Genomic DNA, 21,871 nt, shown 5'->3' on the forward strand with positions numbered 1-21,871 from the left:
ATGTGCTGGCGAGGGCTGGGTGCTCCAACTGGGGTCAGCATGTTTACATTTTCATTTCGAAAGCTAAATTAACGGGCGTCCTTTTCCACCCATTGCTCAGCCCGTGTTTTTTAAGCTTCAGAGGCCAGTACACATTCAACTAAAAATTTTGAATCTAAACCTACAATCCTTTGACATGTAAGTTGCTGTGGAAATTCTATTTCCATCATTCCTGATGTCTAAGACCTAAGGGAAGTGGTATTCCAGTGCACTGAATATGCAGTTTAGTCAATCATCTTACTTTACCAGGTAAAATAAACTCGAGGCAGAGGAAGGATTGGAGTAGAATTATCATAGAATTATCGATAATTATAATTATCAGTAAGAATATCTACCACTGATTGATTAGTATGTGCTAGACATGGAGCCATGTTCGTTACATACATTTACCCAGTAGTCCCTCACAGCAACCGTATGCAGCAGGTTGTTATCATTCCCGTGATGCACACGAGGAAACTGAGATACAGGTTAAGCTGGAGAATAATCAACTTAAAGTACTAGATTCACACTCTTTAACTTAAATGGCTCTACATAAGTGCAGACAGTAAATGTCAGAGTCAGGGGACAAGGGAGAGAAGGTAGTGGCTGCTGCTCAGGGCAGGGGGTCAGGATGGTGAAGAGGTGGGGTGGAGGAGATATCACAATAGGCTTGATCTGCCCCTAGACATGCTTCCATCCAGAATTAATTAGCATTCAAGACATGTAAGGAATGTCTGTTCTGAGTTGGGGATTGAGCTGGTACTGGAAATCTAGTGAACCAGACAGACATAACCAAAGCTAAGCTGGTTGACTTTAAACAAATTATTAAAATGTAATTGTTGAAGTCACCATTGTAAACATTGCTATGAGGAAGAGGTGCAAGGTGCTGGGAGGGCGTGTACTGGGAGACGTGATCTTGTTCGTCCATGTGGTCATGGATGGATTTCTTGAGCAAGTGCCTCAAGTTGAGACTCAAAGTAAATATAGAAGCTAGTCTGGTGACAAGGGATGGGGAGAGAATTGTAGGCAGAGGGAATAGCTCACGCAAAGGGCTCAAGTTAGGAAAGGCCACCTTGGACAGAGAATGTGCCAAGGATGGCAAAAGTCCATCTGGTGATGTGCAGCCTGCCTGGGAGGCATCATCTGAACTTTGGGTTTTGTTCCAGATGGCCATTGGAGGGCTTCCAGGAAGGGAGTGACATGGTCAAATTGATTCACTGAAACCATCATGCTGGCCACTGAGTGGAATGTTTATTAAGGCCTCTCATGTGCCAGGCAGTGTTGGGGGCTAGAGATACAACAGTGAGAATAGTCCTCCCTGATAAATGCCACAGCCTGCTGGGAAGACCAAGCATTAAGTAAGTCACGGCCCCACAGTGTGATCTTTGCTGTCACATAAAAGCAGTGGGTGTGGCAGTGCCTAACCAGTCATGAGGAATCAACTGGGCTTCCTTTCATTACCTGAAGGTTTGCAGAAGAATGTTCAAGACCATTTATTTTGGTAATGGAGTCCATCATATTTTGTTCATTAAAACAAATTAGTATCTATTGATTATCACCATGGAAAAGATGTTCTGCTAGGAGATGAAAAAAGGAGCCTGTGATCCAGTAGGAGAGGTGTGAGGTGCAAGTTCAATTCAAATCAACAAGTAACTTTTGAGCAGGTGCATCAGTCACCTACAATATATAAAGCAGAAAAGACACAGCAGAGACCATGGCTTATCATTCTCAGGAAACTTAGACTGGAACAGAAAACCAAACACTGCGTGTTCTCACTCATAAGTGAGAGTTGAACAGTGAGAATACGTGGACGCGGGGAGGGGAACATCACACACTGGGGCCTGTCATGGGGTCGGGGGCAAGGGGAGGGAGAGCATTGGGACAAATACCTAATGTATGTGGGGCTTAAAACCTAGATGATGGGTTGATAGATGCAGCAAACCACCATGGCACATGTATACCCATATAGTAAACCTGCATGTTCTGCACATATATCCCAGGACATAAAATAAAATAAAATAAAATAAAATAAAATAAAATAAAATAAAATAGTAAAGTAAAGTAAAGTAAAATAAAATGGCTTAACAGATAAGTAGGGAAGGTGGACGTTGTTAGTTTAGCTTCCTGTCACTGAAATCCAAGCTAAACACGAAGCCAGCAAGCTCCATGAGACATGTAAAAGGAAAATACAAGAATTCCTGCTACAGTTATTAAGCTTTATTGCTCCATTTTAAATTCTTCATTTTTAAGTAATCAGGAAAGATGTTTATTGGCAACAGCTGCACTGAAGTTGGTGGCATTATATTTTCCCTAAATGCTGTTATTGGGAGAAAACTCAGTGAATATTTATTGAATTGCTATTCTGGGCAAGATGTTGTAATATATGTTAAATATGCAGCCTAGTTTCTTATTAGATTTCTCTAAGCCCATAAACACTCAGAAAAATGTGTGGGTAGTGCTCTTTTTCTTCTCTTTATATACTTATGCCTTTTGCGGGGGCGGGGGTGGGCATGTTTTTATTTAAATGTCTATTGTTTGAATTTATTACTAGATTAAAATATGCACATATTTTGAATATGGCGGTAACTTCTTATTGAATTAAAAAGTGAATTGAGCTACAGTTCCCTGCTTACTTTTTTCCACCCTTCTCTCTTTCCCCACAAAGATGAGAAGTTTGAAATCTGTCCTACTACTTACTGTATTTTTCATTTTCATTTCCTGCTTACATTTAATCCACATCAGGGACAATGAAGAAATGCAACTTCATTACCCAGCATATGCAAGAGACTTGTTAGGTCTCAGTATTCAGATTTAATTGTATAACATCCAATTATCTGTTCTGTCTCTCTGTTTTCAGCTCAAGGCAGTGCATCTGATTTGGTACATTAGAATATAATTATACCAACCCTGTCTATGGGAAGAATTTTTCTATAGCTGTTTCCTCAGATTTGGTCTACTTTATAACTGTCATACCATTCGTAAGCCACGGAGATGAAACCACATCTCTGTGAGATCGAAAAGGTCAATTGAAACTAGCAGCCACTTTTCTTCATGAAGTTCCAGCAGCACATTATGTCTGCTGATATCTGGGGAGACGAACAACTCAAAGAGAAGGGGTCATTTTAAAATAGAATGGCCTCTCTGTGCTTGACTCCTTCTCATCAGTAGTCTCTAAATGGCCTCTTGCCAAAACCAACCAAGTGTGGCGTCTGCACTTCAAAGCCATCTGCAGTGACACAGCAGCCTTCAGGGAAGGTCATTGGGTGGACAGTTCTCCATGCAGCCTTTGTAGGGCCCAGAGTACTGCTTCATCCCTCCCTAAACTGTAGTATACAACCTGCAGAGGCAAGGTGAGTCCAGTTCCGTGCTACCCCATATTACAGGGAGGGAAACAAAGGCTGGTATCTCATGGTAAATGCCAGACCTAACCCCTAAAGTCACCTGGGAGTGCACAGGGAGACTCATGGAGTACAACCAAGGCATGAGGCTCGAACCAAGGGACACTGGTCACCTGAGCTCACCCAGGAACCACAGTGGAAGGAAGAGACTGTACTAGGCATAGAACTGGAAGACAGAGTCATATCAAAGTAGGAAATTAGAAGGGGTTAACTGACATTGGCACAAAGAGAAAAGGCAAATGAAAACAAGAAGGCCTAGGAAAGACAGGCTAGAGTTGTCGGAAGACCCAGGGGATGATTGGAGGGAGGTTCTTTTTGCAGGCCAGAGACTGAGGCTCCTGGTCACCCCCTGATGATACTAAAGAACCCCCTTTCTAGGGAATACAAGAAATAATGTGGGCCCCAACATCAGAATGAGAAAAATCCAGTCTGGCCAGAAACTCTCAACTCGAGATGTATTTTTGATGCCTTCTTGAGTTGAAAAATTAAATCTGGGTTGGGTGTGGTGGCTCACACCTGTAATCCCAGCACTTTGGGAGGCTGAGGCGGGTGGATCATGAGGTCAAGAGATCGAGACCATCCTGGCCAACATAGTGAAACACCATCTCTACAAAAAATACAAAAATTAGCTGGGCGTGGTGGCACGTGCCTATAATCCCAGCTACTCGGGAGGCTGAGGCAGGAGAATCGCTTGAACTTAGGAGGCAGAGGTTGCAGTGAGCCGAGATCACACCACTGCACTCCAGCCTGGGCGACAGAGCAAGACTCTGTCTCAAAAAAAAAAAAAAAAAAGAAAAATTTAATCTAACATATCTAACAGAGTAAAAAGATGCTTCTAAATCAACTATCCTGGTATTATCAGGAAAAGTTTACAGGAAATAGGTCTGAGCATTTGTCAATATAATAAGATATTTGCAAATCGGGTGTTTTAAGCCTGGAAAAATATTATACAAGGGAAACATGTTTTATTCATTGTAATGATAGCTATATTTATGCATAAGATATAACTAACGTTTTAGACTTTGTCTTATGACACAATGGAAGCCCCTATAATAATAGTTCTATCCAGAAGCCTGGCTTCTGTAGCTTTTCTCAATTAGGCACCAAGGGGGTAAAAAAATCTAATCTGTGTTGTCTGGGTTATGTAGGTCCACTTTTCAGTAGTTCACCGTACATCATTCCACATGATTTATCTTTTTTTTTTTTCCTTGAGACTGAGTCCCACTGTATTACCCAGGCTGGAGTGCAGTGGTGTGATCTCTGCTCAGTGCAACCTCCACCTCCTGGGTTGAAGTGATCCTTGTGCCTCAGTCTCTGAGTAGCTGGGATTACAGATGCCCGCCACCATGACTGGCTCATTTTTGTATTTTTAGTAGAGACGGGGTTTCACCACATTGGCCAGGCTGGTCTCGAACTCCTGACCTCAAGTAATACATTGGCCTTGGCCTCCCAAAGTACTGGGATTACAGGCATAAGCCACTGTGCCCGGCCTCCACATGATTAATCTAAAGTTCTACAAGGGAGAAAAATGTATGTATACATCTACATATATATGCATATATATATATATACACACACAGAGAAAGAAAAAGAAAGATCAATAAATTTGTTCTAAACAATGAACCTGAGACTTGTTGCTAAAAGCTTACTGTATTTACCATAAGTTGATTTGTTTCATCTTTTTCTGTTTTTGCAGAAACCTAACAGTATCCTGAAACCTGATTACCAGCCCTTGGCCATAAAAAACATTTCCACCCTGCCCGTGAACTTGTTGCTGTCAACATCTGGACCGTTCTTTATATGTGAGACTGATAAATCCCTGCTGCCGGCAACTCCTGAGGTACCTTAATAGGGGGCTGTTCTGGCAAGCTGTGGGGGGTGGGGCGGGGTGTGATAAAGGAAGAGAAGAGTAACGATACGCCACCCAACTTCAGCTCAGAAAGATGTAAAGGATCCGGAAAGCAAACAGGGAAGACTACAGAAAATTTAAAATGAGTGGTAAATCCATTCCAGTATCAATCTGTAGAAACACTGCCATTCATGGTGAGAGCTTCAGCTCATTATAATCACCCTTCGCTCCTGCCCATTCCGATGAAGCGAAACCGCAGAAAGCAGGAACTTCCTACTGATGATAGTAAAGATCTTTTCATTCTCCTCCCTCAAGCCCAACCAAACCTCCATGCTGAAGGAAATGAGGAAATAGCCAAGTCCAGTCCCCAGACCAGTGAGCCCACCTCTGGATACTGAGAAGTCTGAGTAGGGCTGAGGGAGGAGGCTGAGGGCTCACCCCGGCCACCAGTCTGCAGTGGGATTCAGTGTTCTCTAAACAACCCTTCAAGATTGTCCCTGTGATCCTTTGCCAGGTGTGAGGACACCAATGGGAAAGGCAGGTCCATAGGCCAGTGACACTGTAGGAGAGGAGGATTGAAGGAGAAACCAGTCCCCACATGCCATTTTGCTCGGCCTCCCTCTCTAGGGAAACAGCTAATGAAGATGGGGTATGAAGGGGCGGGGGCAGGCAGCAATCATGAGATCTCAGAAGAGGGAGCCTGAGACTTAAGGAGATTCACCGTGAGCCACACTCAGGGAGATGGATCTTTGGGGAGAGCAGGGACAGCGTACTTGGTGACAGGGTGTCCCAACAGTACCCAACTGGAGGCTGTGGGCTGTGCCCCGCCCCTCCATCACAGATGTTTTGAATGAATAGGTCTCATTCAAGCAGGAGCTGGGACAAAACCAGCTAAGATCTTTGAATGGAGAAAGAAAAAGAGGAAATGATTATAAGCAAGGGGCAGATGAAAACAAACTGCAAGGAGATGCACCCAAGGAAGAAGATCAGAAGCACAAATATGTGTTCTCTACAGTCTCACACAAATTACAGATAACATGGCCTGTCCTTAGAAAGAGCCCAAGGAGGAGATGCAGGTATTGAAAGAGGAAATGCAGAGTGAACTCACAGAGCACAGGAGAACAAATGTGTGGGAAAAGGAAGATTCAGACATGCGCACCTTTCTCAGTCTGGGTGGTGGACAAGACCCACTCGTATCCTTCCTGAGATCTTTTTTTTTTTTTTTTTTTTTTGAGATGGGGTCTCACTCTGTTGCCTAGGCTGGAGTACAGTGGCACAATGTCAGCTTGCTGCAGCTTCAACTTCCTAGCTCAAGTGATCCTCCCACCTCAGCCTCCTGAGTAGCTGAGACCACAGGTGCCCACCACTGTGCCCAGCTACTTTTTTAATTTGTAGAGAGGAAGTCTTGTTATGTTGCCCAGGCTGGTCTTGTTGAACTCCTGGGCTCAAGTAATCCTCCCACCTCGGCCTCCCAAAGTGCAGGGATTACCGGCGTGAGCCACTGTGCCCAGCCCCTTCTGAGATCTTAATAGGATAAACGTAGAAATTTTCAAAAGAGAAGGAAGCCAGAGCAATATAAAGGGGGAGGAGGATGGGCATCACCAAATAATGAGAGATTGAAGCCAACTTCTGGAAGATAGAATGAGGTTGGGAGTGGGTTGAAAAGAAGACACAAAAAATCTGCGTCCCAGAAAATATTCAAATGAAGTCATGAATGATGAAGGAGTTGTTTTGCCCAGTGGTCTGGAGTAGCTGCGGGATCACAGGCAACAATTATGAGAAGAGGGCAACAATTATAGGGATTCTATGTGCACCAGGCCCCATTCAGGAAGCATGGACAGCTTGCTTTTATCTTAAGAAAAAAAAAAAATAGTGCTCTTCTCCAAAGAAATTGGTTAAAATGTCTGGGGAAATCTAGCGCTTCTAATGTTGCCAGTATTGACACCCCAGAATAAGCCCTCCTCACTCCACATTTGGATATCTGGGTGTGTCCACAGCTTGATGGCCACCTCTCTGCCTAAGGAAATTATTTCCAAGACAAACCCTACTACGAGAATTGAGAAACGGTGGCCTCTGAGTTGGTGGAATGACACAGTGGGTCAGGAACTACTGTTTTTTGTTTTTTTTCTTTTTTTTTTTTTTTGAGACAGAGTCTCGCTGTGTCTCCCAGGCTGGAGTGCAGTGGTGTGATCTCGGCTCACTGCAAGCTCCGCCTCCCGGGTTCACGCCATTCTCCCGCCTCAGCCTCCCAAGTAGCTGAGACTACAGGCGCCCGCCACCACACCCGGCTAGTTTTTTGTATTTTTAGTAGAGACGGGGTTTCACCATGTTAGCCAGGATAGTCTCGATCTCCTGACCTCGTGATCCACCCGCCTCGGCCTCCCAAAGTGCTGGGATTACAGGCTTGAGCCACCGCGCCCGGCGGAACTACTGTTTTTTATAATAACTCTTACAGTACAGTTTCACTTTATATCATTTGCACGTATAATTTTAATAAAACCACACACTTAATTTAAAAAATAAAGAGCTGCTTCAAACCAACAAGAAAAATACTAACAACCAAACAGAAAAACAGGCAAAAGAAAAGAGCAGGGGTTGACAAAAGGGAAAATAAAATAGCTTTTAAACGTGAAAATATGCGCAACTTTATTCATATGAATGAAAATACAAACTAAAATGACCATGAAATACGTTTTTTAACCTATCAGACTGGCAAAGAGCAAAAATTGGCTAGTCCTGTGTTTTGGAAGGACGTGTGGAAATAATCTCTTGCCATGCCGGACAGTGTATGTCATACATTGGAAGGCAATATGGTGGTAGCTATCAAGAATTTAAATGCTCATACCATTTGACCTGGAAATTCCATTCCTGGGAATTTATTCTGCGGACATAAATACAATACACAATATGACTTTTTTTTTTTTTTTTTTTTTTTTTTTTGAGACGGAGTCTCACGCTGTTGCCCAGGCTGGAGTGCAGTGGCGCGATCTCGGCTCACTGCAAGCTCCGCCTCCTGGGTTCACGCCATTCTCCTGCCTCAGCCTCCTGGGTAGCTAGGACTACAGGCGCCCGCCACCGCGCCCGGCTAATTTTTTGTATTTTTAGTAGAGACGGGGTTTCACTGTGGTCTCGATCTCCTGACCTTGTGATCCGCCCGCCTCGGCCTCCCAAAGTGCTGGGATTACAGGCTTGAGCCACCGCGCCCGGCCAATATGACTTATATACAAGGATAAAACTGCAATGTTGATTATAACAGCAAAAGATTGGGAACTAATATCCATCAGTAGCACATTGGTTAAATAAGTGGTGGCAGAATAATATGATGGAATGAAATGCTGCCATTAAAAAGAACGAAGCAGCTTCATATGCACTGATATTGAGTGATCTTCCAGTGAGAAAACTGAACTATAGAACAGTGTACATGATATGCTATCATGTGCAAAAAAAATAAAAGAATATATAAATATGATATTATGTTCATAGAATATCTCTGCAAGGGTAAACAAGATACTTTTAACCTTGGTTTCCTCAGGGGAGGGAAACTATTGGCTTAGGTAAGAGATGGAGAGATGGGCACAAAATCAACTTGCTTTTCATTGTTCTGTCTATCCAAAATATCAATGAAATATTTTTTAAAGATTTTTAGAAATAAGGCTTCACCTTGTCCAGGGACAAAATGATATAAATATTTTTAGAAACAAGGCCTCACCTTGTCCTAGGACAAAATGATATGGAATATTCAAGAGTGAGACATATTTTAGTGAAGTTACAGGACTTATTGACAACCAAGGAATTCTATGGCATCTAAGCATAAGAGACCAATCAAGGGAAGATTTTGGACTAACCTCAGCCTTACACTTTAATGCCACATGGCAACAGAACAATGACTACAGAGTTTTGAGGGAAGGAAAGTCGACTCAAGAAGTTTATAACTAGCTAAAGTATCCTTTGATACTATTTGAGTGTAAAGGTAACAGACACTTTGAGTGTAAAGATAACAGACAGGGATGCTCAAGATGCAAGGAAATGTTTTCATTCCTGAGCATTTTATTTGATTCTTCTAGATGATCGCATGTCTTCGGCAAATTAGTTTTCCAGCAGGGGTGCATGAGTGCTGTATTCAGCATTCCCTTGCATCTTTGAATTCCACACTCATGCACCCCTGTCGGAAAACGAATTTGCCAATGACATGCGGTCATCTAAAAGAATCAAAATAAGGTACTCAGGAATGAAAAAACTGAGGAAAAGACGGATAGGAGGACTCAATCCAGTTAACTGTGGAACTGAGACTACACAACTTTGACAGAATTTCAGAGCAGAATGTTTTAAACCTCAGCTTTTAAAATTCACTATAGCCAATAAAAACTGGGAGGTGAGGGAAGCATGGGTGTACTGATTTCATTCCTTTTACTTTTTGAGACAGAGTCTCGCTCTCTCACCCAGGCTGGAGTGCAGTGGCGCAATCTCAGCTCACTGCAACCTCCACCTCCCGGGTTCAAGCAATTCTCTGCCTCAGCCTCCTGTAGGGTTACAGGTGCCTGCCACCACGTCCAGCTAATCTTTGTATTTTTAGTAGAGATGGAGTTTCACCATCTTGGCCAGGCTGGTTTTGAACTCCTGACCTCATGATCCAGCCACCTTGGCCTCCCAAAGTGCTGGGATTAGAGGTGTGAGCCACCATGCCCGGCCGATTTCATTCCCTTTTACAGCCAGGTGTCAATAAGAGGTTGTCTAAGGTTGAAACTGCTTAACATTTAGCCATCTCTTTCCGTTGTTGTAAGGGGATAATAGTAATAGCTACCATTTAAATACCTTGCACTATGTGCAGGCACTGCCCTGAAACACCTCACATATACATTAGCTAATTATATCCTCCTAAGAAGAGGCAGGTACTATTGTTACCCTTGTTTTACAGATGGAGAAACTAGGCCCGGTATTTTGCCCAAGGTCTTACAGCTAGTAAGTGGCAGAACCAGGATTTGGACCTAACTACTCTGTCTCCAGAGCCTTTAATCTTAGGAATTAATATCCCTTGTATATGAAACATTTCTTCAAGTTTTTTTTTTGAGAAAAAATTCAAACATGATGTTTTTTAAAAAATAATGTAGTCTAATTCCATTTTTGTAAAATCCTATTATTCCTCTCTCACGTCCGGACTAACATCTACCAAATGATAACTCTGAGAAATAATGTATTGTGAAATTTGGGATTAATTTCTCATTTCTTCTTTGTGCTTTTATATATAATGTAAATTTTTGTATCATTTCTACAAAGAAATAATATCATTTCCCTGAAAAAAAAATTAAGTCAATCTTCAAAACATGTAAACATGAAGCGTGGCGATACCGAGTGCTATGATTACAAGGGTGGGTCCTAACTTATGCCCAGCCCCTTGTGCCAGTGGTAAGATCAAAGGCCAGGTGGCTGGCCTGGCTTTCAGCTGGGATTAGGCCAATGCTGAAGAGTCATTACTCTCTCTCTGATTGTTGAATGAGGTACGTGGCTTTATCATCCAAAACCATCTAATCCTGTCATTAAATGTACAGTTAAATACTAGAATCCTTTAAGCCCAGCGGAAAGATGAGGCGCACCGAAAACAGATTCATTCCTGTGTTCATTCTTCCTGACTGCCTCAGGGCACTTGCTGCAAAACCACGAAGTGGCTTTCATGCCCATTAAATGTGGGACTTGAGCAATGCCTAAAAAAGCCAACTCATAGCCAGCCTTTCTACGGGAAGGTGTTACTGCAGACACTGGCATCAAGGAACACATAGGGATTGGAATCAAAGACAGAAAAGAACAAATAAAATGTACTGAACAAATGCTGTACAGCTCTGGACTGTCATTTTAAGTTGAATAGAAAACAGCAGAAAGTGAATGACACTGTGCTTAAAAGTTAGGATTGCTGACATTGGAAAAGAAATTAAATTACCTAATCTGCCCCTTTCTGGGTCACTCTCTACAGAGCTCCCCACCCCCACCCCCCAGTGCTTTAGAAAACCCTTTTAAAAATTTCTTAAGCAAAGAATTTTTCCCACTTGCCTAAGGGCATTTCACAACAGATTTATTTTTAGTTAAGAATATTTTATAATAGTTATTCATTGTAGACTTTTCCTTTACAACTCCTCAATTCTTATAACCCCACATAACACTCATCAAAATCTCTTCCTTTAAATAATTCCAGATTTTCGTTGCTTTCATTTTCAACTAATAAAATGTATATCCATATACGTAAGTATCTATACTTAGATGCAGTAGCTGTTTACATATGAATGTGTATATGTATGGTTTTCATACTAATATGTATGTGCATAAATACGTGTGTATCTGTGTGTGTGCATAAATACATGTAATGTGTATGTGTAAATACCTGGCTGTCCTGTTTCATGTACCAGGGTGGAAATGCATAGTACAAAAGTTAGTAATTTCCCCATTATCTTGTTTGTAGCCTATTAAACTGGAAATTGATGAAGAAAAAAACCTGCTGATCAAGTTTGACCCCTCCTACAGAAACGATCTGAACAACTGGGTGGCAGAAGAAATTCTAGCAATTAAGTATGTGGAACACCCTCAGATAGACAGCCTGGACCTGCGCGGAGAAGTGCTTTACCCCAACCTCAGCTTTGAGACGATGGAGCTGGATTTTGGCTGCATCCTGAACGATACTGAGCTCATTCGCTACGTTACCATCACCAACTGCAGCCCCTTGGTTGTGAAGTTTCGCTGGTTCTTCTTGGTGAATGATGAGGATAATCAGATAAGGTACCCCTAGCGCAGAACTCTCACAGAATTCTGCTTTTCATTTGTTTTCTCTTTCAGGCTTTTCACAGGGTTTTCTATTTTCCATGTACTGGCCACTCATGAATATTTTCCGTTTTGACCACTAATTACTGACAGAATTAACAAGGAGCTTAAAGTCACAATCCATCCTAGATTTGCTAACAGGAAACATAGATAAAACATCTTTGAAAGTCCCAATCACCACCGAATTAACAAGGCAATATCCATAAGCCCACTTTAATTTTGAATCTAGTGATAAGATCATTAGAAATTCATCACTAAAAAATAAAGTCTTTGTAGAATTTTTTAAATTATTATTTTATTGTGATAATATATATACAACTTAACAAATGTTTAAGTGTACAATACAGTATTATTGACTATAAGTAAACCAGATTTCTAGAACTTATCTTGCTGCACTGAAACTGTATGCCTGTTGCCCATTCTCCTTTCTCCCCAGCCCCTGCAACCACCATTCTATTATTTGATTTTATTAACTATTTTAGCTACTTCATATAAGTGGGATCATGCAGTATATTATTATGCAGTATATATACTACTTCATATAAGTGGGATCATGCAGTCTGTTTTCATCCTGTTATAAAGATCTGCCTGAGAATGAGTAATTTATGAAGAAAAAAGTTTTAATTGACTCACAGTTCTACATAGCTGGGGAGGCCTCAGGAAATTTACAGTCATGGCAGAAGGTGAAGGGGAAGCAAGGCATATCTTTCATGACGGCAGCAGAGACAGCAAGTGAGAGGGGAACCGCCAAACACTTTTTTTTTTTTTTTGAGACAGAGTTTTGCTCTTGTCACCCAGGCTGGAGTGCGATTGCGCTATCTAGGCTCACTGCAACCTCTGCCTCCCAGGTTCAAGCGATTCTCTTGCCTCAGCCTCCTGAGTAGCTAGGATTACAGGTGCCTGGCTTTCTTTTTTCTTTTTTTTTTTGTTTTTGGTATTTTTAGTAGAAATGGGGTTTCACCATGTTGGCCAGGCTGGTCTTCAACTCTTGACCACAGGTAATCCACCCATCTCAGCCTCCCAAGGTGCTGGAATTATAGGTGTGGGCCACTGCACCCAGCCCTGCCAAACACTTTTAAACCCTCAGATCTCATGAGAACTCACTCACTATCATGAGAACAGCATGGGGGAAACCACCCGCGTGATCCAGTTGCCTCTCATCAGGTCCCTCCCTCAGCATGTGGGGATTACATTTCGAGATGAGATTTGGGTGAGGACAAACAGCCAAACCATATCATGCAGTATCTTTCTATGACTGGCTTATTTCATTGAGCACAATGTCTTCAAGGTTCATCCATGCCATTTTTGAGGTTGAAGAAAATTCTAGCCCCTTGTATGTATATAACAAATTTTCTTTATCCATCCACCTGTTGATGGACATTTAGCTTGTTTCTACATCTTGGCTATTGTGAATATTGCTGCAATGAACATGAGAGTGCTAATGTCACTTTGAGATTCTGATTTCAATTCTTGGATAAATACCCAGAAGTGGGATTGCAGAATCACGTGGTAGTTTTATTTTTAATTTTTTAAGGAACTTCCATGCTGTTTTTCATAGTGGCTGCACCATTTTGCATTCCCAGTAACAGTGTGCCAGGGTTTCAGTTTCTCCGCATCCTCACCAATGCTTGTCTGTCGTTTCTTTAGTAACAGCCATCCTAACAGGTGTGAGGTGATAGCTCACTGGGATTTTTATTTGCATTTCCCCAATATTTAATGATATTGAGCATTTTTTCTATACCTGTTGCCATTTGTAGATCTTCTCTGGAGAAATGTCTATTTAAGTCCTTAGCCCGTTTTAAAATTAGGTTATTAGTGGTTTTTTGCTATTGAGTTGTAGGAGTTCTTATATATTTTGGAGATTAACCCCCTATCAGATATCTGGTTTGCAAATATTTTCTCCCTTTCCGTAGGTTGAATTTTCATTCTGTTCTTTCCTTTGCTGTGCAGAAGCTTCTTAGTTTGATGTGGTCACACTTGTTTATTTTTGGTTTTGTTGCTGTTGAATTTTCTTGAAAAGCATTTCAAACTCAAAGCACAGACTGAGTAGGACCCTACATTGAGTATGTGCAACACTGAGCTCCATGTTGCCTGTTTTACATATTTCAATGGGTTTCTGTTCTAATTCATTTATGTATATGTATAGACATACACATAATTATAAAATAGTGAGAGGCTGCAATTGCTGCATTTTCTTCTTGGTTGGCAACCAGAACTAATGGGCTTTATATATTTCCTTCTTGGATGCTGTGACACTCAGTTTTTAGCATGTGAATATCGAACGGCCATTCTAAACTGAGGAAACCTCGTGTTGTTTCCTTAGGGGTTTGCAGTGCTTCCTGTCCATAATCCTCATCTTATGTATGACAGTCACCCTTTTCTCTCCTGCACTTGTTACCACGGTAACGATGGCTCGTGCTGAATGTCTTCCGTAGACATCTAACGATGACCTAGTGAAGCATTGAAACCGGCAGCCAGTCCTGGGCCTGAGCATTGCAGTCTGCTCATTAAGTGCCAGGGACTGTTTGGGTTTGGAATGAAATTCTGTAGATGGTGAACATTTAATATAATTATGGGAAAATCAGCCAACCCAACCTAATGCACTTCAAATACCAGATTTTGTGAAGTGATTCTGGTGTAACATAACTAAATGAGTTTATTCCATCTGGGAGCAAGGACATGCTTCATTTATTTTTTTATTTTTGAGAGGCTACTTTCATAATTAAAGGGATGAAATTTTGAAAATGTACTTGGCCACTGCTGAAGATGATACACTTAATTTTTCATTGGTTTAAGCATTTCTTTAACCATTTTTCTCTTTCTTGAGTATCTTCCTTTGTCTTGATATTGAGCCTCTGCTTATAACTTGTTCGTTCTTTCATTTATTCAATCAGAGAGTCAGTCAGAAAACATTTGATAAGTGATTACTGTGAGCCACATATTGAGGAATCGGCAATATAAAAATGAACAAGACGTGACCCTTGTCCTCAGGCCAGTGGGGAAAGCAGACATGTACCAAAGTGGACTTGTGGCCATGCTGGGCTCTGTGGGTGGGAGGCCTGTGCCCAGAGAAGTCAGAAAAGGCTACGCTGAGGAGCCACAGTTAAATGTTCCAGATGGAGAGGCAGGAAGACGTTCTGAGTAACAGGAAAAGCATGTTATCTATTAGTTAGAATTCATGTGTTCACTCTGTTGCAAGTCATTGAAAACCTGACCCTAAGCAAAAATTAAAGGAAAGGAAATTCATTGGTTTTCACAACTCAAAATTCCAGATTCACTTTGGCTTCTGGCCTGGCTTAAAGCGAGGATCATACAATGTCATCATTGGAGCCAGGTTCTCTGCCTCTCAGCTCTGCTCAGTTTCATGTGTTAACCTCATTCCCAGATTAGCTCTTCTCTCCTAATCACCCAATGGCTGCCAGCACTGCTGGGGCCGTGTCCTTTTATACTCTGATCCACTGGAAAACAATATGAGGTCTTTCTCCTACAACTTCCAGGAGATTCACTCTGATCAGACCAACTGAGTCACATTTCTGTCCCCACTCCTCATCAGTCACTGTCAGGGGAGGGTGAGGCACTCATCGTGGTTGACCTGGCCACATGCCCCACAGCAAAGGCTGTGGATCATGATCTCAGAACCAGATGGACTGGAGGGGGTGGGAATGGGGTAGATCACCAAACAAAAACTGACAGAGGGAGAATCGATGCTGGAGAGCAAATGACATGTTTCTACCATGGTGTTGGCAGAGGGTATGTCAGCGTGGCTGGTGGGCAGACCTCACTGGGTGGGAGAAGTTATGGGAGATGAGTCTGGAGAGGCATATTGGCAGAACTGTGTGAGAGGCCTGGTATTCCAGAAGGAATTAACGCTCTTTCTTGGAGGTAAGGATGAGATTTGTAATCAAGAAGGTGATAGAGGTTTTTTCAGAAAGACAACACTTAGCAGCATTCAGCACAGTGACCAACCCCACTTTCCTGAAATGCATTCCTTTCTCAGCTTGCGGAACACCGTATTCTCCTGCTTTTCCTCTTGTCCCCTCAACCTTCTCAGTTCTCTGCCAGCAACAAATCCGCTGGAGTAGAAGGATGGAGGGCTCCATCCTAGGCTTTCTCCTCTTCCTAGAAATTGATGTGCCCCCATAGCTCCAGTCAGCTTCTTTTGCCGAGGCTTCCCAGTGCCTATCTTCACCGAGCCCCCTCTGCTGAGTTTCAAGTCTGTTGCCTTCTTGACATCTCCTCTTGGACATCCCTTGGATGCCTCCCAGGTGACCTATGCCTAATGTGTTCCACATAAGCTCTGTTCCCTCCCTGCTCACCCCCCGACTCTCCTCCAGGGCACCCTGTCCCAGTAAACGACATCACTGATCTCCTGGGAGGCATTAGGATTTCTTCCTCTCTCTAACCCTACCCACCCCATCAAATCCACCACCAACTTCTACCTATTCTGCCTTCTGAAAACCTCATTCCCATTTCCACTGCTGTTACCCTGGCTCAAGCCACCATTGCCTGTTGTTGGGACCATGGTCACAGCCCTACCTGGGCTTTCTGCTTCCATGCATGCACCAGAGCTCCTACTCCCCTCAGTAGCCATGACACTGCCATGGCGTTAAGCCTTTCATAACTACCCGTGCTTCTTGGAATCAAGTACAGAGTACTCTGTTCTACAAGGCTCAGCATGTGCTGGTCCCTGCGTTCCACTCCAGTTTTGCTCTCTCCTTCCGGCACCAACCTTTCTGTTTACCCAACACATCGGCCTCTGTCCTGCCCAGTGCTGTTCCTGTCCAACTGCCCCCTTCTTTGCTGGAAGCTCCTTCCCAGCCCCACCTACCTGTCCCTGCCCCTTCTTCAGACTTCACCTTCATCATCCTTCTGCAGGAAAACCTTCTCCAAGACCCATCCTTAGGCCAGAGCCCCTGTCATGGACGTTGGTACCCCCATCTCCTTGGTGACTCACATCACGCCTCTACTTATGGCTCAGTGTCCATCTTCCCAGCATCTCTTAATCCCTGTGAGGCCAGCAAGCGCATCTGCCCTGTCACCTCTGGAGCCCCAGAGCCCAGCACAGTCCCCAGCACAGAGCACATCCTCAAAGGGTGTTTCTTGGTGAATCGGCTGCTCCCACCTTGGTATTTGTAGAGAGAAGGAGATCATTTCATACCTGGCTTGAGATTCGTCTCTCTCAGCTTCCTGGCACCCGCCAAATAGAAAGGTTCCAGGCAAAAATGTCACCTAGAATAGAGAAAAAAAAAAAAAAAGCCACCTGGTTTCCAGACAGACTGTCTCTGTGTAGGACGCCTGAAAAACATAAACCACTCTGACTAAAGGTCACTTTTATCAGATATGCACCAACACTAACCTTTCTTATCCAGTTAGGATTCTTCTAAGCCTTACAGTCAGCAAAAGAAACAGAAGTGTAAGAGAGGGTTTTATTTTTCTTTTATCAGGCAGGTCTGAGGTTGCCTAGACACTCTCATGTTCCTTCACAACACAATACATCTGTGGTGCGTGTGCGTGCATGTGTGTGCATGTGACTTTGTAGGCAATTCTCACTCATCTATTTAAAGCATCCCTCTTGTTTGAGCACACATTTTTCCCCCAAGTTGGCCCTCATGTCACATCTAAGAACAAAGAAAGAAGTAAAATGGACACGCATGCTAAATAAGTCCTCGGTAAGAGGAAAAGGCAGCCCTTGCCTTTGAAGCCTATGAGTTTGTGCCCGTGACAGGAACCTGGGTCAACCATGGTGGATGGCAGTCTCTCCCCCTCCCACATCTGCATGTAATGAGAAAGCTGGCATGAAGTGCCAGGGCTGGGCATTCATGCCCACAGAGCCGTTGCTGCAGGAGCCACCCTTTTATTAGGTCCATCTCTTCGGTCTAACTGATCGGCTTGATAAGAACACAATGCTTCATGGCACCTGTGTGAAAGAGAAGCACAAGGAAACAGTGCACTTGAACCAGCTTTTACCTTTAAGAGGCCAGAGTAGAGAGCCAACCCTCAGGGAGCCGAGCGGCCTCTGGCTTGGCTGGCATCTCTACCCAGTCTCAGAGCGGGGGAGCTGAGACCTCGCTAGAACCTAGAACATGTGGGCCAAGTGGTCTCCACGGACAGCTTTGGCTTTTCGTTTCCGAATCAGATTATAAATAAATCGAATACAAAGGCCTAAGGGGAGCCAAGTCCTGCAGCAAAGGAACATGTTATTCTCACATTGATTTTTCTATGATGAGCGCTAGCCAGCCAATATGGAGATTGGAAGAGGAGGGTGGAAGCCCTGGAAGGAGGCTGTTGGAAGAGCCTCATTTTCTGGATGCTTCCATCTGTGTCTTCATCATTCCTCAATTTCTGTTGCTTCAAAAGTGGATTTCTTTTTTTTAAACAAAGTCTCACTCTGTCACCCAGGCTGGAGTGCAGTGGCACAATCTTGGTTCACCACAGCCTTAAACTCCTGGGCTCAAGCCAAAGACTACTGTAGCTGGGACTACAGGCGTGCACCATTATACCTGGTTTTTTGCTTGTTTGTTTGTTTGTGTTTTGTAGAGACAGGGTCTTGCTCTGTTTCCCAGGCTAGTCTCAAATTCCTAGGCTCACGTGATCCTCCTACCTTAGTCTCCCGAAGTGCTGGGATTACAAGTGTGAGCTACTGTTCCTGGTCCAAAAGTGGAACTTTTCTAAGATGTGGTATGTTAGTGGTAGTTGGGGTCCTGGGCTGCAGAGTCAGACGTGGCTAGTTAGAATCCAAGTGCTGTGCTCCTAGCCGTGTGACCTTGTGCCGCGGTTGACTCACCTGTAAAATGGTAGTCTAAAAGAGTTGCTGTGAGGATTAAATGAAGTGTATCTATAACATGCATATGTCCCTGAGACATGCCAAGCACTCCCAAATTGGTGGCTGTTTTTAGGTTCTCTAAGGGTGCCTTCCTTTGTACCAAATGCTGCTAAGTGAAACAGCCCCAGAATCCTATAGGGCCTCCTACAGGTCCTCCTATAAGAGCTCTGGGGTCCTTAGACAACCACAGATGGACCCAGATTCCTTTTACTTCCAACAAATGGTAGAAAATCCTTTCCTTATACCAGGCTGCATTCATCAAGGCCAAAGCCAGGCTTTAGCCAAACTTCACCGTGGCCTGTGTGTGGCTCAAGGGGGCCAGGGCCAGGCAGGCCTCCCCTCCCTACCTATCACTCCTCTCTGCAGCCAGATAAGGCCAGACCTTGGCTTAGAGACAGTTCCTTGCTCTGCCCAAGGGCCCAATAAGAAAATAAAAATGTTTAGGGAAAATGTGATTATTTTTTTCTTTCAGAATAAGCATTGTTTTATTGAACCCCACAAGGGCAGGCACTAAGTACTCTTAAACCACAGCTGTCCCCAGGTAGTTCAGGGTGCTGGTGTCCGAGTCAGACTTTGGCTTAGCCATCTGCCCCATGTGAGCCTGCTGGGTGGCTGAGCCTTCCTGAACCTCAGCTCTTGTGTGAAATGAAGGAGGATAATAATGGTGCCTTCCACAGAGGAATGTGGTGAGGACGCTAATGGCCACTTTGTTATTGAAGAAATTGAGGAGATGGGTGCCTCTCTGATGTTGATACCAGGCCATATTTGAGCACCCCAGAGGCAGCTTTGAGATATTTTCTCCCACAATCAGTCTGAGGCCATTTCAGGATGTGGGGAAGCCTCACGGGGTCCAAGGGCCGCAGGTGCCTCTCACTGATTTAAGCTTTTGTCCCTTCTATAAACATCCCTCTCTTCCTCACCAGCTCTGTACCTCTCAGAACGCTGTGAGCTCGAGTATTTGCGTTTTTCTTTTTCACCTCCCAGAGAAAAGTTTGGATTGGAGCCAAAAGTAAACATTTAGCCTTGGGGCCAGAGGGAAGACAGCCCTGAGGAGGGGGCAAAAGGGTCACGAAGGGGAAACAGAATCGGGGCCACAGTCCATTTTCTGCCCCCTCAGCCCCCTTTCTTCCCTGACTCTCTCCATACTGTGTCTGAGCCAGGATGACAGACTTACAGCCCCAAGAGTGAGCCCAGTGGGAATGGGGCCCTCCCCCTAGCAACTTCCTGTGGCTGCTGCAACAGATCACCACAAGCTGGGGGCATTGGAACAACACAGATCTCTTCTCTTCCTGTTCCGGAGGCTGGAAGTCTGAAATCAGTTTCACTGGGCCAGAACCAAGGTATGGACAGGGTCATTCTCTCTCTGCTCCCTCTGGAAGCTGCAGGGAAAATCCCCTGCCTTTGCTGACTTCCAGAGCTTTGTTCCTTTCATTCTTTGCATTCCTAGTCTCTGGCCTTTCCTCCACCTTCAAAGCCTACTGCATAGCATCCCCTTCTCCCCTCTCTGGAGGAGCATGGCCCTCTGCCTCCCTCATATAAGGGCACCTGTGGTTAGATCATTGGACTGACTCATATATTCCAGAATAATCACCCCTCCTCTAGATCCTCAACTTAATCACATCTGCGAAGTCCCTTTTGCCATATAAGGTAACATTCACAGGTTCCAGGGATTCAAACATTGACATCTTGAGGATGTCCCTTATCCAGCCTACTCAGAGCCTCCAACATTACCAGCATTGAGTTCTTGTGCTCCCTTTACTCTCTTCCATGCCAAGCAAGCTTTTAAAAATGGATCCTCTATTAATGACCATATCATTAGAAGCCTTTGATTGTAAACAATAGTAATCCTGACTCAAACTTACAAAAAAAAGAAAAAAAAAACAAAAACAGAATTTGTTGGTTCATGCATCTGGAAAGTCTAGGTTCAGGCTCAGGCACAGCTTGATCCAGGACTTGAATAACATCACCTGCACCTAGTGTCTCCTCCATCATCCCTCGGCTCTGCCGTCTGCCATATTTCCTCCATTCTCAGTCAGGTCCTATATACACATGGTTGCAAGATGACTCAGCAGCTCCAGCTCTTCATATGCCAGGTTCCAGTCTAGCGGGAGGAAGTAGAGTCCTGGGAAAGGTTTTGCTGTAACTCACTGGCTCTGGTCGAATCCTATGTCCCTCAACTATGGTCTGGGGAACTCCTGAGCCAGGCTGAATGTCAGAGATAGGCTAGTTCCCAGAGGGAAATGGAAGGTACCCGACCAGAGAAAGGGAAGTGGATGCTGGGCAGCAAAGAACCAAGATTCTACCTTCATGACTGATCAGGCTCATTGCATTTCCCTTGCTAGTCCTAAGCCAAAAAGATGGACATCTAATTATGAAATTAGGCGCCACCTGTGTGGAAGGGTATTTGAGGAACAAGACCACCTTACCAATGCCCTGAAACATGATAAGCTGTTTTACTCCTCAGGCACTGTGGAAAAGCAACTCACAACCAGACTTCATTCCCAGAACAGCCCCGTCACTGTGCAGCCCTAAGCGCCAGCTGTGCAGGCACCTTCCCATTTTCTGTATGAAAAGCAACCTGCCTATTTTTGAAGCCTTAGAGTAAGACCATCGGTATGGTGTGAACAATTCACATCTTTACCTTGGGAAAATCTCTTTTAACAGCTTTCCAGAGCACAAAGAATATGTCCAAGTAGGAAATATTTCCTGTAGACAGATGTATATGGCCAAATCTTCAACATGGAGCTATTGGGAGCAATGAGAGGAAGCTTCCATAATATTGACCAATAGCAATAACAATGATTGAGTACCCACCATGTCAGGCGTCATTCTAACTCATTACATGTCATGCAGCAACCCCAGAGAGTGAGGATGAATACTTGCTTCTAGGGATCCAGGCACCTGAGTCCACACAGCAGATCCCAGACCCCATTTCTTTTTGTTAATAATTTCAACTTTGATTTTAAATTCAGGGGATAC

The 21,871-nt window shown here is 43.7% G+C and overlaps 1 protein-coding gene across 14 annotated transcripts in view; it reads left to right on the plus strand.

Annotated features, from left to right (window-relative positions):
- The window catches only part of LOC105491299 (HYDIN axonemal central pair apparatus protein), a 468,775-nt gene that overhangs the window by 253,787 nt on the left and 193,117 nt on the right, over positions 1-21,871 (plus strand). For all 14 annotated transcript variants that reach the window (XM_024795897.2, XM_071084900.1, XM_011757559.2 and 11 more), the window contains 2 exons: positions 5,113-5,256; positions 11,714-12,027. In XM_024795897.2, coding sequence (XP_024651665.2) covers positions 5,113-5,256; positions 11,714-12,027 — 458 coding nt within the window. The remainder of the gene's footprint in view (positions 1-5,112; positions 5,257-11,713; positions 12,028-21,871) is intronic.

The sequence above is a fragment of the Macaca nemestrina genome, chromosome 18, assembly GCF_043159975.1.
Source record: "Macaca nemestrina isolate mMacNem1 chromosome 18, mMacNem.hap1, whole genome shotgun sequence".
NCBI lineage: Eukaryota > Metazoa > Chordata > Mammalia > Primates > Cercopithecidae > Macaca > Macaca nemestrina.